Consider the following 15,296-nt stretch of genomic DNA (forward strand, 5'->3'; position numbering starts at 1 on the left):
TGATAGCACTGAATGTGGTGGGAGCTTACTGCTGGTATGAAAGGGATATTGGGAAGAATTAAGGGAAAACAGAGAAAGGAAGGTGGGATTGGGATGTGAAGTGAGAAAGAACAGCAACATGTATCTCTTATTTCTGAGGGACACCAAAGGCATCAATAGTACTAGATGGGTAATTATGAAATGGTGTCCATGTTTGCATTTTAAAATATTGCTGAAAATAGAAGGAGTTTTGTTTGCACTTGAGACAGATTCTGAAACGTAGTTCTACTCTCATTAGAGTATGAGTCAGGTATCCTCCTTGTTTACACTGACAAGCTGCCCTAAAACTACAGTGTGTTATGTTGAGTAATTCCATGAGCTTGTATTTTGAGATCACGTGGGCCAGCAGTGGGATGGCATTATTGCTGCTTGCTTAATTGTTCTGCGCATCTGATCTGGTCTAGGAAACTCTGATGACTGGGGTAATATTAAGTGCTGGTGTGGAAACAATTGTTCTGGTTTGAATTGTCCTTGACTATCTTGTTTCTACTCAGAACAAAGAAAGTCCTTATGCTACATTAGTTGAAATATTTTATCTTTATATTTTAAAAGAAAATTGAAAGGTATTTTGAGAAATCATTGGGTCCATCCCTGGCTTTCAGGAAGGCTCAGCTGTACTGAAGTCATTACTGATGGCTGTTTTCTGTAATAACAAAGTGTGCTTCTGGTGACAAAGGTGCCACCAGGTGTTCTTCTGGTGGTTAACTGTGCAGACACCCTTAATGTTTATTTTCAGTGTTTAATTTGATTTGGTTTGCTGTAGTTTCAGCTCTTGTCAGTTATTATTTTTAGGATAAGCTGTTTTTCATGCAGAGTTTTTATTTTAGCATTTCATCTACCTTTCTAGTGAGTTTACCACGTAACTTCTAAGGTTCTATCTAATAATCTGTACATTTACAGTATTATGATATTGTAGTTCAATTCCTTTATATGTTTCGTGTTTTCTAGCTTTATTATAAAATGTCAAAAATGGTAAAACTGTTTATCTAACTTGTCAAACAGGTTGAATCATTTATTTTGGACCAAGAAGATCTCGATAACCCTGTACTTAAAACCACATCAGAGTTGTTCTTATCGAGCGCTGCAGAAGGTGCGGACTTGAGAGCTGTGGATCCAGAAACACAAGCAAGACTAGAAGCCTTACTGGAGGCAGCAGGTACTTTATTTGTGTAGTATTTTATTTTTTTCTGAAACTACCTTGCACACAGGTCTGGCAACATGTACATTATGGCCCTACTGAAGTCCAGAAACTTAATGTGATGGTGCAAAGCAGAGCGTAACAATAAGCTAATCATTCTTACAGGTGCTGAGGGTTTCTTGGTTCACTGTTCCTGTATGCATAAGGTTAGAAAGGTTCGTTTGAATTAAGTGGAATTTCACTGACCAGGTGAGATTACATGTGTGCTCAAGGGAGGGTTACAGGAGAGAAGGGAAAGAAACAGACTTGCTAGAAGTAGTATCTTTCTTTGTGCTGCTTTGGTCAGTATATAGTTATTAATGAATTACTTTAGAAATTCACAGATGAAATAGTAGTTACTGTTTGAGTTTCACAAAAATCTGTTTTGATTCTGTAGTTCTGAGATATGGATTTTGAAAAATACAAATTTAATGTTCTCTTTACTGAACCAAATTCGATAAAAACAGTGCCACATTTGTTACTTCCATGGTAAAGTTTGACTAATGAAGTCTTTCCAAATTTTGTGTCACAGATATTTGCAGTGAAATTGGAAATTACTTGTCTTTCAAAAATGGAAGGACAAAAAGTTGTAAAAACTCCCTTTTCAAACAAGTCTTACTGCTTTGAAACAAATCCCATTTGATTGTTATGCGTATATATTCAGAATGTTTTGACCAGCCTTAGGAAATAGTTATAGTAGTATTTATTTGTGAGTGTTTAGGTGTAAAGCTATCTACAGTCTTAAAGAAGAACTTCAGGCTGAGGAAACAAAGGGAGCAAGTCACTTGCTTGCATTTGGAATGTAAAAAAAGCATTGTATACCTTTTTGTCAGCAGAAAATTACATCACCTTAATTAAAGGCGGACCTCTAAAATTAATTAAACTGGGTGTAGCTGTTGTGGCTCAAACTTTGCTTTGCAGAGAAGATGGAATATATCTGGGATTTTCTGGACACTCAAGAATATTTGTGTAATGGATCCCATTTTTCATTTAATGAAATTCAGTTGCAGTTTCTCTCGGGTTCCTCTCAGGTGCCTCATCAGGTGGCTGATGTGTCCTAAAGCCTATTGCTAGCTTTATACATTGTCAGTGGAGATAGCTGATGGCTAGTGTTGTAAACGCATATCTCAACTACCCTCACATTTTACTCTAAGGTTACATCATTTTTTGAGATATATAGAATGTATCATTGCTTTTTATTATGTCTGTGACTGTGCTTCCTTCAGGTTTATAGGTAGCAGTTTGCTGCTTGTCCATGGGATTTGGTGATTCATTTTTAATCTGAGAGTTCCATGCTTTGATTTCCCATAATACTTGGTGTGGAATAGAGGAGTAAACTTGTTGGAGGGCTTTTTGTAGGCTCCTTCTCAAATAGAGAGAACAAAATTCATGCCAGTTGATCAGTTGATGAGTGTGTGAGGTTGAAAGACCAAAAGCACTCATGAAGAAGTTCACCAATTAAGGATTTCTTGTCTGTACCACTGTGAATTTGAACACTGAAAATATCTGAACACTAAAAATATTGAAAGAAAACACTGAGAGCCTAGTATCTTATTGATAAAAGCTGTACATTGAAAGTGGCTAGAAAATAAGCTCGTGCTTCTGGGAGATGTCTTAGATGTTTTTACAGGGGTTCACGCTGATCTGGGTGATATGGCTGAAAATACCCTTCCAAGCTCTAAGTGTTTAGGGCACAACGAACAAAACAGTCTACTGCTGTGATTTTTGTATTGGTTTGCAATTTGACAGAGAAGGCAATTTCTCTTGTCACTTTAGTCACATTTTAGTCATATTTTATTTCCCAACCATAAGTATAGCTTGCAAAAAGTAGATGACAGCACTGCTGCTAGAACAGGTAATTTAGTTAGAATTTGACTGATATTGTTTCCAGGATCTTTGGCTTTCATTGCTGTGATTCCTCTCTCCTGTGTGAGGCTTGATCTTAACTTACAACAGGGACAACAGGTGGTCATGCATACAGTGTCTCAGATTTGAGTGTTTTTCAGATAGCTGGGTTCATGACTGTGTCCTTAGGATCTTAAGTTTGACTTGCAAAACTAGTTCTGCTTATTCTTCCAGATTTCCTTAATGCTCAGATCTCACATGAACGTTGGTTGTTAATTGTGGGAAGTAAGCAGAGACTGCAGCCAGATGAATTATTCTTTTTCAAGTCACCTGCACAGGAGTTGGGTTTTTTTTTATTTTTTATTTTTTTTCCCAAACATTCCATCCTTCTTACTACAACTTGTGTGTGGTTTTTGTAGCTGTTTTGATTTGAGAACTGATTAAGCCTATGCATGGAGATGTAGAGGTCTTGCGTTTAGTTGAACTACCTAAAAGTGTTTCTATAAATTATATTTATCTATCCTAATAGCTTAGTTTATTTCTTCAGTTTCTCTTTTCAAGATGATTTAACATCTGAAAACACATATTATGAGTGGCAACAGCTTTAACAACAATTTATAGTGTGAGAGCTATGTCCGATTCCCCTTTGTTAAAACAAAATAGCAAATGCGTGCACACACACACGAATGCATGCAGGCCAACAGCAGTTAAATTCCTTACATTTGCAAGTGCCTCCTGAAACCTGATTCATTACCTTCAATTTCAACAATGACATTTTGTAATCTCCTTAAGCAAAGCATAGGCACTTCATTAATGAAAATCTATTTTTAAAGAAAAAAATGTTGAGAAACAAACTCAGTGAACGAGCTTTAAATTTTGAAGTCAGAGAGACCTTACTGTTCTAAAGTTATACATTAGTTGTTTTCATTTTCAGGAAAAGCAGCTGAATCGAATTGTTTGGGAAACTCTTCTAAACAAGCCAAGGGTTCCTGCATATCTGTAGTTTTGACTGTTAGTAGCAAGGAAGGGATTTATAGATGAAGTGAACCTATGGAAAGAGATCACTGCTTGGAGATGCTTCAGTTTTTCAGACTGTAATTAAACTGATTCTTTGTATTCTGATGCTAGAATCATGTTCTGAAACATTCAGCTCCACTGCTAATTAGGGCAGTGTTGATCTCTTAAAATAATATTTCAGCTCTAAAGAATTATGCTTCTTTTGTGGACTTTCAATAAGATTGTATATTATGTTTCTTTTAAAAATTTTTTTTAGAGATGATAGTTGGCAGCTGCAGGGATGAACACTCTCTGCTGTGAATGAATGGGTTTAACACTGGTGTAGGAGTCCTTTACCCTCTTTAATCCATCCTGGTACCTTAGAAGGAACAAAGCTCTTGTTTTTGGTAGATTCAGTGGTCCCTAGGCATGTTTTCTTAGAAGGGCAAACTAATCCCCAAAATAAGCGTTGTGGAATATTTGATAGGTAAAAGCTGGTTTGTGTTCTGGTCAGTGTATATGTATGTATACATATATATATATATATTTTCCTAGTGTAGAGTGCTTTCTATTCCTGTAAGTTATCAGGACTGAACTAATTGTATTCAAGGAAACAAAACGAACTGCCCCTCACCAGCTTCTTGGTGTCCACTTGGTGCATACTTTTCATGCTGGGATGGCACTGGGATTCTGGCTGCAGGTATACTGGTGCTTCTGATGTAGGACTTGTGAGTACATGGTTTACTCAGGGTTTCTAATAGGCTTGTGTTGGAAAATGGCTTGTATGCAAATCCAGTGGAGGCCATGAAGGTGATGGAAATGTCTCTCCTATGGAAAAAGTTTGAGGAAGCTGGACTTCTTCAGCCTGGAGAAGAAAAGGTTTTGGGGAGACCTCATTGTGGCCTTCCAGTGTGTGCAGGGAGCTTATAATCAGGATGGAGAAAGACTTTTTACATGGACAGACAGCGATAGAACAGGAGAGAATGGTTTTGATCTAGAAAGTGGAGATTTAACTTAGAAGGTAGGAGTTGGCTGTGGTGCCCCATCCCTGGAGGTGTCCCAGGCCATATATAGGCCCTGGGCAGCCTGAGCTGGGGAGGGAACAGACAACCTGTGGCGGGGTGGGGCTTGGGGACCTTTCCAACCCAACCGTTCCTTGATTTAGTGATTGACTTCTTCAGAAATCCTACTATTAGTTACAGAGCAGCTTGCAAGGAAGAATAATTTGGAGAGGGACCATCTTCAGACAAAGGTTTGCTTAATGTAAGAGATGTAAGTAGCCCATCCTTATGCTCAAACAGGAGCTGAGTTGTATTTCAATGGAAAAAAAGGATGTCTGGATATGACTAAAGGTGACTAGAGACTCTCATGTAAATGACATCTTAGTGTGCTTCAGACTTCGGGAGATAAAATGTAGTGTAATTCTATTTAAATAAATCGTCAAAGAGAAATCTGTTTTTTTCTTTTATTTTTTTTTTTTCCCCCCACAAGTATTCCTTAATACGACAGGTGTGCCTTTACAGGAGGCAGTGGGCGCACACTGCAACGCAGCCTCTGACTGTCAGGCAGCACTGTTGTTCCAGCAGTGGCAGAGTGCTGGCACAGAGACCAGAGATACCATGGGGTCTCCTCCTGGGAGATTTCTGAAGCTGAATGGATGCAGTGCTGGACACCTGGCTCTGGATGGCTCTGCTGGGGCATGGCTGGGCCACATAGACCCAGAGGTCCCCAGCAGCCTCACACATGCTGTAGTTCTGTACAACCTTAGTAGTTGATTTGGAAAATGGGAGCCTGAAGCTTCCATTTGAAAAGCCAGTAGGATGAAAGGGAGGGAGGCTGAGGGAAGCAGGTTGTATGTTCTAGAACTGGGGACAGCAAAAAGTGGAAGTAATCGCCAACTTAGTGGAAATTCAGAATGCAGGTCAAAATGTGAATGGGCCTGGACAAAATCTGCCTGCTTTAGGATAAACCAAAAGGGTAGAGTGAGATTCAGCAATTGTATAATTGAATGCTTTCCAGTGTCTATATGTATCTGTATACCCACTAGCTATACTGTCAACCCAAACTGCTTTTTTGTGATGTGAACAAAATCATTCATCATTCACTAACATCACTTTTTCCAATAAAATGGGCATAAAGAAGAAAAAAACTTTTCCTCCAGCATTAGAGGACTTGAATGTAACTAAACGCATTTGTGTTCCATCACTATGGGAGAGTGTGCTGTGGTCCAAAAGAGAGATTTAAAAGATTCATGGCCTGCTTTCATCCTGCATCTGTGTCACTTTGGGAAGTGTTGGAGACTGAGGGGGGTACATTCTCTGATCATATTTATTGTGAAATATTTATAATTGAACCTGGTGTTTCTTTTCTGGAGTTGATGAGTAACTTACCTGTGGTTTTAAATGGAGGTGTGCATCTTGTACGTTAGAAGCTTAATGTCTATTGAGTTATCCATGTTCCACCCCAAGCTGTAGAAGCTGCAGATTGGGAGCTGCAGGAGACATGGAAGATTCATTCATGTTTATCAATTTAATGACTGCAAATACATGCTTGTAGAATGTAGTGAATATCTTTCTGGATTTATTTCAGTTTTATTGATTTAAAAAAAAAAAAAAGGCAGGGGGGTGTTACTATTAGGGGAATCTAAGAGAGGAGTGCTGGAACTGGAGCAAAGATTAAGCCTTTTTTATTGAACTGTGTCATTAACAAATATGAATGTTCGGACTTCTCAGCACAGCAAAAATCTCACCTTAGTTTGAGCCACTGTTTTTACTGAATGGTTGTTTTTAAACCAAGGAAACCTTTTTACTTCAATTTGCTCAGTTGGAAACACTTGTGTTATACGAACATAGTATATGTATCAAATAAGCAAAACAACTTTCATCAGTTAGTTTCATTCTAGGAACTTCTGTAGAAGTCAGAGCTATGCTACTATTCAAATCAACAGTGTTTTGTAACTGGAATACTTTTGCCTTTTGAGATACTGGCACATTACAGTGACTTGCTCATTTTCTTTCTTCACCATTTAAAGATTCAGAATGGGAAGGAATTTATGGTATGTGAAACCTACAGATGTGTTGTGCTTTTGAATAAGTTGGATAAACTGAGTTTTGTGCATGTAATTATTAATGTTATATTTTGCTAAGGTTTTGCATGATGGAAATACTTTTTTTCTAATCTTAGTCATTAGGATTAGAAAAAGGTGAGTCTAATCCTGCTTTTGAAGAATTAACTTCCATACTTGTAAAGTGTTCTGAAGTGTATGGACTTCTCACTTACACGGTTCTTTTTAAGCTGGATTTTGTTGCGAAGAATAGTTTCGTTTTAACACTTAAACTGATGCTTCTAGGTATCAAACAGTTCTCAGATCAAATATGGTAATTTAGCAATGTTTTGGGGATTCTTTTCTTTGACAGAAATGATTCCAAGATTTTAACTTCTCCTCAACAGGGTGTGGTGGTAGGGTAAGACCAGACAGTTGGGGCAGGAGAAAAGAGCCAGTGCTCTATTGACAGTCTTCCTTGGCATGTGAACTGGATTTCAGTCTGTACTGAATTAATATCTCATGTGTGCCTTTCCTTCACTAATCAGGTGGAAATGCCCTGTTCAGGCTTTGCTGTGGGGAAAAGCTTATACTGGGCCTTGTATGGCTGAAAGCTTAGGCCTAAGTGTTAGATTTTGCAGCTAGTGTTGGAGAGCTGGGGTCTGCTGAGGCAAGTGGTTAATGTTTTCTGGTTGCTGTCCATAAGTTGATGCAATACAGTGAAACACAAATTTTGGTCATCTTCAGTTTTACAACTAGTAAATAAGGACAGTGGATAGCAATACTGCATAGTTGTATGGTCTCGTGAACCTTCAAACTCATCTTAATGAGGCTTTTTTCCTAATGCATTCAGAGAGTAGTTGAAGGATGTGTTCTGTCTTGAATGTGGGTCCTGGTAAAGCAGGTTGCTTGGGTTCTTTCCAAAGGCAGTACTATCCAGACTGTGACTATCTTATACTCTGTAATCTACTCTGGCTTTCCTGGTGATCATATTTGCAGAATGTTTTGTTGTACAGAGTGTATTTAATGACAATACACTGAAAGGCCGTATGTCATTGATAGAAGGGAGATTTTATGAACGGTTAATCAAATGTTTGTTTTGGTCTGGTTACAGCTGGTGTTCTCCAGTACCGGTGCCTGTCCTGTTCTATATTTTTATTGATGGGCATGGAATGTGCCCTCATTAAGTTTGCAGATGATCCCAAGTTGGCAGGAGGTGTTGGTCTGCCTGGGGGGAGGTAGGAAGGCTCTACAGAGGGATCCAGACAGGCTGATGGCTGGGCTGAGGCCAGTGGGATGAAGTTCAACAAAACCAAATGCTGACTTGAAGTAGAGAATTTGAGACTTGGCTTCTAGAGGTTATGATGGATGTTGCTTCTGGGTCATTAATGAAGTTGCTGCTTTTACAGCAATACAGGTGGGTATGGTAAGTGTTGCAATCAAAATAAATTCCCCGAGAATGATTTGGGGCTTTAAAGTGCTTGTAATGTACTCTGAAGTAATTTGTTTTTCTTTCCTCAGTGTGTAGTGTCTCAAAGTACAAATTTGTTAAAACTGTTGCCCAGATTTCTGAATTTGGAGCCTATCTGCCCTGATTCTAGCTGGGATGCTCAGGAGCTGATAGCAGCTCCCGTGTGCTCTTTTAGAGCTGTGCTCTGTCAGGACCTGGCTGAGCTCATGGTTGCAGGGGTGTGGGCAGGTGACTGCTTGGCTCTGGGACTGATGTGCTGAGTCTGCCTTTTGGCCTCTGTCCATTTAAAGCTGAACAAAGCCACGCAGACAATGCAGCTTGCAGTTGGTGTATTCTCTTAGCTAATCACAGTGTTATTGTCAAGTATGGTACAGCCAGAAATGTGTTTGTGTACATGAATGTCCTTCCATACTCGCTGGTGCATGGTCCCAAAAAAGGTGTTGCTGGACCTTGCAAGGAGGCAGCTGAGCCGGGAAGAGAAGGCTCGGTATGGAAGAGGCTGCAGGCAGCCGGGAGTTGGTGGCAGCTGTTGTTGCCATGGCAGATCTTCTTGGTGTGCTGCAGGTTTTAATGTTCAGGGTGGGGAAAAACAAACAATAAACAAACAGACCCAAACAAATAAACAGCAAGCGGCCATTAAAAAAAAATTCAAATAGGAAGTGAAAACCTCCTATTTAATACACAGTATCTCCTGTTTACTCCAGAGCAAATTCATGTCCGTAGTAAAGTAGGAGTTTGTAAATGCTTCTGCGCTAACTAAAGCCAGTTTGTGTCCTGAAGGAAAGCTGGCGAGGTACTATGAGTTTTCTATAGCAGTGTCTCGGGGTTATCCCTAGGTGTCAGTCCGTGACAGGGGGGCACAGGCCCCGGGAAAAGAGAAAAAGGAGACACAAAGGAGAGGAAGGAAAAAACATAAAATAAAAAAGGCGTTTGCCGGGCGACCCGGCCGGGCCCGGGAGAGGGGGAAGGGCAGCAAGCGAGCAGATCGTTTTAACAAAGAGCAAACACAATGGCAACGATCTGAGGAGGAACGGGAACTGACTAAATGTAACTAAATCAAGCAAAACGAGAGAGACGAGAGCATCCAAAGTACGAGTGGAACCACGACAGTGCGAGGGCAGCACGCGCTTTGCTCCGGGTCCGGTCCGGAGTCCCAACCCGCCTCCTCTGCTCGCCAAATCCTCTGGGGATGCCGCCCCTCCGGTAACACGGAACCGGGACATAAGCCCTTTAAACGCCACTGTTCTGTATGATATTCTGATACGAAATACCGACAACAGAAAGTGCAAAACCACAACGAGAATTCAGAAACTTTTTTCTCTAAATATTCCAGTAGGGATGCTTAGTAAAACATTAGACCTTTACAGTGTGACATTGCGGGGTTAGGGGGGGTAATCTGCTTTGTGGCTTTCAGCAGTTGTAGTCAAGTCGGGTTCCCACTGCCCCAGAGTTAGACCAGCTTTTTTTTTCTCATTCCTTTGTATTGCGCTTCTTACTGTCAGTTTTTGGAGGTTATGTTTTTTGCTGGTCTACTTTTGCTCTTAAGTTATAATATGTAAACACATCTTTCTCTTTCTCGAAGCCCAGATTCAAATCTCTATGTACCTTTGATTTGGCTTGGAATCTAAAGCTTAAATACAGATTTTTAAAGAACATCTTTTGTAGAAATCTTCAAGTGCTGCACATAGAAAAGGTCGAGTTTAACTTCCAAAGTTGGGCTTTTCAGAGACACTTTGGTTTTTTTTGTTTGTTTGTTTCTTTTTTTATTTTTTTTTCCCTTCAAACGGTTGGACTGGATGATCTTTTAGGTCTTTTCCAGCCTTGGTGATTCTATGATGCTATGAAAAAGTCTTGGGACTGAAGAAAATGCTTGTTTCTTGCCTTCTGTCTTGTTGCCTGTTCGGTGTGTTTGTTGAGCAGATGCTTTGGCCAGCAGGGATGCTGTGGGATCAATGTTAAAAGCTAGCAGTTACATGTCAATTGAAGTCTAGTTATTGGTAGTCAATAGAGAGTAAGAATTTCTGTCTTTCTGTCTGAGAATTCCTGTGTAATAGCTTTCACCATTTACCAAATAGTTTTTGCCTTGATTGGTATTTCATAGGTGTGAGATTGGTTCAATATCTAATGAGTACCTAAGATTTAAATATTTTTAAAAAGAAAAACCAAATTGAATACTCCAGACCAATCTAGAACAAGCATGCTCTTATTATTGCTTATTTGTTGGTGAAAATAAAATTGCTTTTTGATATTTAAGTAATAAAATAATAAAAAGTCTTCGGGCTTTGTGTTGGTTTGCTTTCCTTAAGCCACTTAGTCATTGAACTACTGTTTACTTGGGAAGGTTTTCTTAGTGTGTTATTGCTTTTCTACTAATAGTAGCTACTTCTCTGAAAAACAGGTGATCTGAGGGGTGAATACCTACCTGACAAGGCACTTACCTACAGTTAGATGGGTGAAAGCCATGTGTTCTGTGCGACATTTCTGCTTTCTGTGTTTGCTGCTGTAGCATCCACCTCTGCACTGCCAAAGCAGCATCTGCAGTTCATGTGCAGCTGCATGTTGTGTTATTTGCTTCAGCAGCACTGAAGGAATTGTGATGCTTTGCAGGAGCACATGTAGCAGAGCTCCAACTGTGGGGGAAAAAACACCTTTTGGAGGAGAGAATGCTTCTTCTGTATGAGCATCTATCTGTAAAATATTCAGGTGTGAAATTTGCATCTGGGAAGTACAGAAAATGGTTTATAAAGTAGATCTCTGACTAATGTAGGAATAGCACATGTTGCTTCTGTATTAACTACATGTATAGGAAGCAAGTACATTTGGTTGTTTGATCAGTATGATTTTATGCACATTCAGATCTGTTGTGAGCATGTCTGGATGTCTGGGTTCTGATAATGAATCGAAAGCATCAAAGATTGTGTCTGGTACCTTGTCACCTTGGATCTGAATTAATGCTTCTTTGATAGAGGTAAAACAAGGAAAACCTTGAAGGATGAAAAAGTTGTTTCTTTTTACTTCATTTTATTAGGAAATCTAACTGTTTGGACGTTCTGAATGACCATCACAGGATGATGGTAGCTGAGGTGACCCAGTGGCTATTTGCTGTCACCATCAGGCAGGAATCCTTCAGTTTCCAGCTACATAGTTTTCTCTCTTCCGTTGTTTGCTAGGGCACTTAGTAGCCACGTTCACCTTGGAGTTCACATTCATTTAACTTGTTATTCTGGCAGACAACTTGAGGCAGAAAAGCATTGAATCCTTATTTGCAGGAGGGTTGTCTTAAATGAGAAACTTCTAAGAAACACAACTATTTCTCAGGGGTGTTTTTCAGGAAAGGGCTGGGAGGAGTGTAAAGCTTCTATGACTGTGTTAGCTGTGGTCTAAATATTTCACTGCTAGGTAATAAAAATGTTTACTCTCTGTCTGTGGTTACAATTGAGATGTTCTCTTTTTTCCTGCCAGATGGGGGTTTTTTTCCACCTACTCCTGCTCTTCCTTCTTCCCCAGTCAAGTCAAATCTGTCTACTTTTACAAACCTCTTGTGATTTTAGAGAGCGTGTCTCAGACATGCTGGGACTTTATTAGTAGCGCTGTCATTGTCTGATTTTTTCCAAGTTAGGCACAACTTCAAGTTTCCTTTGCATTGTACCGAGGAACTCTTTTGCGCCCGTAGCAGCAACTTATGTCACTGGAACTCTTGAGTCAGTCTGGCTATTTGAGAGTTCTTTAGTTTTTTGGTTTGGTTTTTTTTTTTTTTTTTTTTACCATTTGGAAGGTAGCAAAGGCTTAGAGCTAAGCAGAGTCTTTCTACTGTCAGTTGGAGTGCCTCTGGTGCGTAAGCTTGTTATCCTTTTGTCCTGTGTTTGCTGGTACTATTTGTGGGGAAGACTGTTCTATGAAAGTATTGTGCTTGAGAAAATTTGAAGATGTTCTGTAGTTGTATGGGATTGTGGAGCACGTGATGGAGTCTGACAGTTGTGCAGGGTACACTGCAGAAGACCAGCTCTTCCAGAGAGACCTGCTGGAGGACTGCTTGCTGTTACTCTGCTTGCTATTACTCTGTGCTGGCTGGCCACAGGCTGCCTTGGGTCTGATGGAGCAGCTGGGCAGGCACAGCTGGTCAAATGCATCCTGAAAATGCCACATTCAGCTAACGTCCTTGGATCAGCTCAGAATATGTGTGGAATACACACTCCTTCCCTGAAGAAGCTTGAAACATTTACCTGGATAGAGGCACTGCTATGAAGCAATGTTTCTATTAAAGTTAGGATACTACAAAAAGCTGTTAATCCTCTGCTACAGCAGTGTGAAGAACTGAAACATTAGGAAGCTTTGTGGCCAGCTTTGGTTGCACATGTGGGGGTGATCAGTTAAAAACTTAAATTGATTTTTTTTTTCCCCCCCATCTATTTTGTTTGCAGGTACCCTATAAGACAGTAAAAATTCAGTCTGTATTAGTTGATTTCTAAATTGAGATTTGACTGTGCTAGTGGTGTTCTGCTCACCCACAATGTCATGTCAAAAAGATGCGTTTACCTTGTCACATGATTGGTTTCAAGCAAAAGTGCTGAACTTTTTTCATCATCTCAGGAGAATGTTGGGAAAGCTTATGCTTACGCATAAGTCTTATATCAAGTTCTGTATGAAAGAATGCTTTTTGCTGTGAGGAAATGAGAATGGTTTCTTGCTGCTGAAGTCTCTTCAAATAGGAATTTCTCCCAAATCTAGAGCTTGCAAGAGGGGATCAAATGGTGAATGGAAGATTCTATACCTTAAATACGTTTGTCTTTGCTAGATGCTAGAATCTTACTGATGCATTATTTTGAGCTATCATGGCTTTGTGATGTGGGTTAAGTATTTATTCACTTGAGTTGATCTTAGAGTTTGGGGACAGGAATGACACTTGCCTTGAAGAAGAAAGTTATCTTTCAGTGAGCACTGAAAATACAAGGCATGAAAAGAAGGCAGTTAACAAACTGGAAAAAGAATAAGGTGTTGCACAACATCTCTGATGGTCGGCATTCTTGAATACATGCTGTTATTACAGAAAGCTGTGAATGTCAAACACTGTAGGTTTAGCCATTTTTCTTAGGATCCTTATCAATTCTTGTGACTCAGTGTAGGGCTAGGGAGACTATTAACATGGGAAGTTGAGTTAATCTTGCACGTAAATGGTCACAAATGTGGAGTAGTCCTCTGGAGAATACTTTTAGTTCTCAAGGGTGGGAGGCCCTAGAAGATCTGATTATTGCATGAGATGTTTTAAACACCTGGGTGAATGACACAAGAACAAATAGCTATTAAGTGAACTCAAAAACAAGTAAATTGGAGATCAGATGACTGAGCATTACAGCATAGTCATCGTAAATCACAGTATAGTAAAACCTAAGCAATTATTTAGATGGTACTATAAACATGTAAAAGGGAAGTAAATGAATGGGTGTCTGAGTAGCAGTATCCAGCTGTCCCCTTTTGTTGTGTCCAGCCTAATACACCTACTCTGATGTTTTGGGTAGCTGTTGATTAGCTTTAGCATGTGTAAAAAAAGTAGTCAGGATCTTGTGCTGTGATGATGGCTGATTTGAGGGCAGACAACCATGTTAACATTTTGGTTTGCAAACAAACCAAAAAAAAAAGGTATCAGCACCAAAGAATGTCACCTGGGTTGTTGAGCCCCAGCTGGTGATGTAAATAAATGGCTTCTTCAGCTTACTCTGTGGAAGTCCTTGGTGTGATTATATCACTGTTTGTTTGTTTGTTTGTTTCCTGCAAAGTGGGACAGTGTGAAGTGAGCTGTCAGTGTGTGTTAAGCAGCTGGAAGGAGCCCACCAACCTGTGAGTTGGTGGCTCTTCTGGAATCTCGCTGGTTGTCTCAGATGGAAGCAAATACCTTGGAGCAGGAGCTCTGCAGTTTTCTGAGTTCCATTTGTCTTCATAGGACACAAAGACTTAGATCTGTGCTGTGATGTATTTTTCTTAGTTTCAGAAATCCTGTGCATGAATGCTTCAAAGAGACAATAACCAAGTGAAGGTTATGCTTGTCTGTATCTCATCCTGATTAGATCCAGCAGCTGCTCCTCTTAAGCAGTAAGTAGATCTAAGGCAAGTGTAGTTAGCCTACAAGATCAAGGCAGTCAATCCCTTGCACTAGGGTCACCTGGTTGTATATTTCTTCAGCAACTCTCTCATCCTTTTTCCCTTTGATGCAGAGAGGTTAATTCTGTCTTGATAGCTGTACTACTGGAATTATTTGTCTGTCCAGTTCAGTTTCAGATATCCAGGTAACTTTTTCTTTTTTTCTTACCAGAGTTCTTATTTCTCAGGTTCTTTGCTGCCAGCAGAGGTGTTCAGTTCCCTTCATGAAAGCCTTCAAAATAGAACCGTAGTGCTGATCCTTGAATGCAGACACTCCTTGAGGCCTTTGCTTGGGGATCATTTTCTCTCCTTCCACTTTCATTTTGCTCAATGAGGCAGTCAGATTTGGTTATAATAGTCCTAGGTGTGCTGTTGCTGCTGGGCTGTAAGTTAGTAATTCCTTTCCTTGGGCAGTATGCTCTAGGGAGATGCGCTGGCAGTGCCATGTTGGTGTGCTTGTTGCACCTGGTCTTGGTGTCTTTCATGCTGGCAGGGGAGGGGTTCTTTTCCAGCAACCTGGAGTAGCAGTGCTCTAAGCCAACACTTAGCAGCTCTTTAACAATGATGTGGGTTATGTGACAAAGTGTCTC

General features: G+C 40.0%; 1 protein-coding gene across 31 annotated transcripts in view; it reads left to right on the forward strand.

The window, feature by feature from the left end:
• Positions 1-15,296, forward strand: part of ANKHD1 (ankyrin repeat and KH domain containing 1) — a 97,386-nt gene that overhangs the window by 13,773 nt on the left and 68,317 nt on the right. For 30 of the 31 annotated variants that reach the window (XM_015876173.2, XM_015876164.3, XM_085519336.1 and 27 more), the window contains exon 2: positions 1,042-1,195. In XM_015876173.2, the coding sequence (XP_015731659.2) occupies positions 1,042-1,195 (154 nt within the window). Of the gene's footprint in view, positions 1-1,041; positions 1,196-1,408; positions 1,427-15,296 lie in introns of those variants that run through there. The other variant, XM_085519348.1, reaches the window with a different exon arrangement.

This window comes from Coturnix japonica, chromosome 18 (assembly GCF_054131305.1).
Source record: "Coturnix japonica strain WE chromosome 18, WE-NBRP24, whole genome shotgun sequence".
Classification (NCBI taxonomy): domain Eukaryota; kingdom Metazoa; phylum Chordata; class Aves; order Galliformes; family Phasianidae; genus Coturnix; species Coturnix japonica.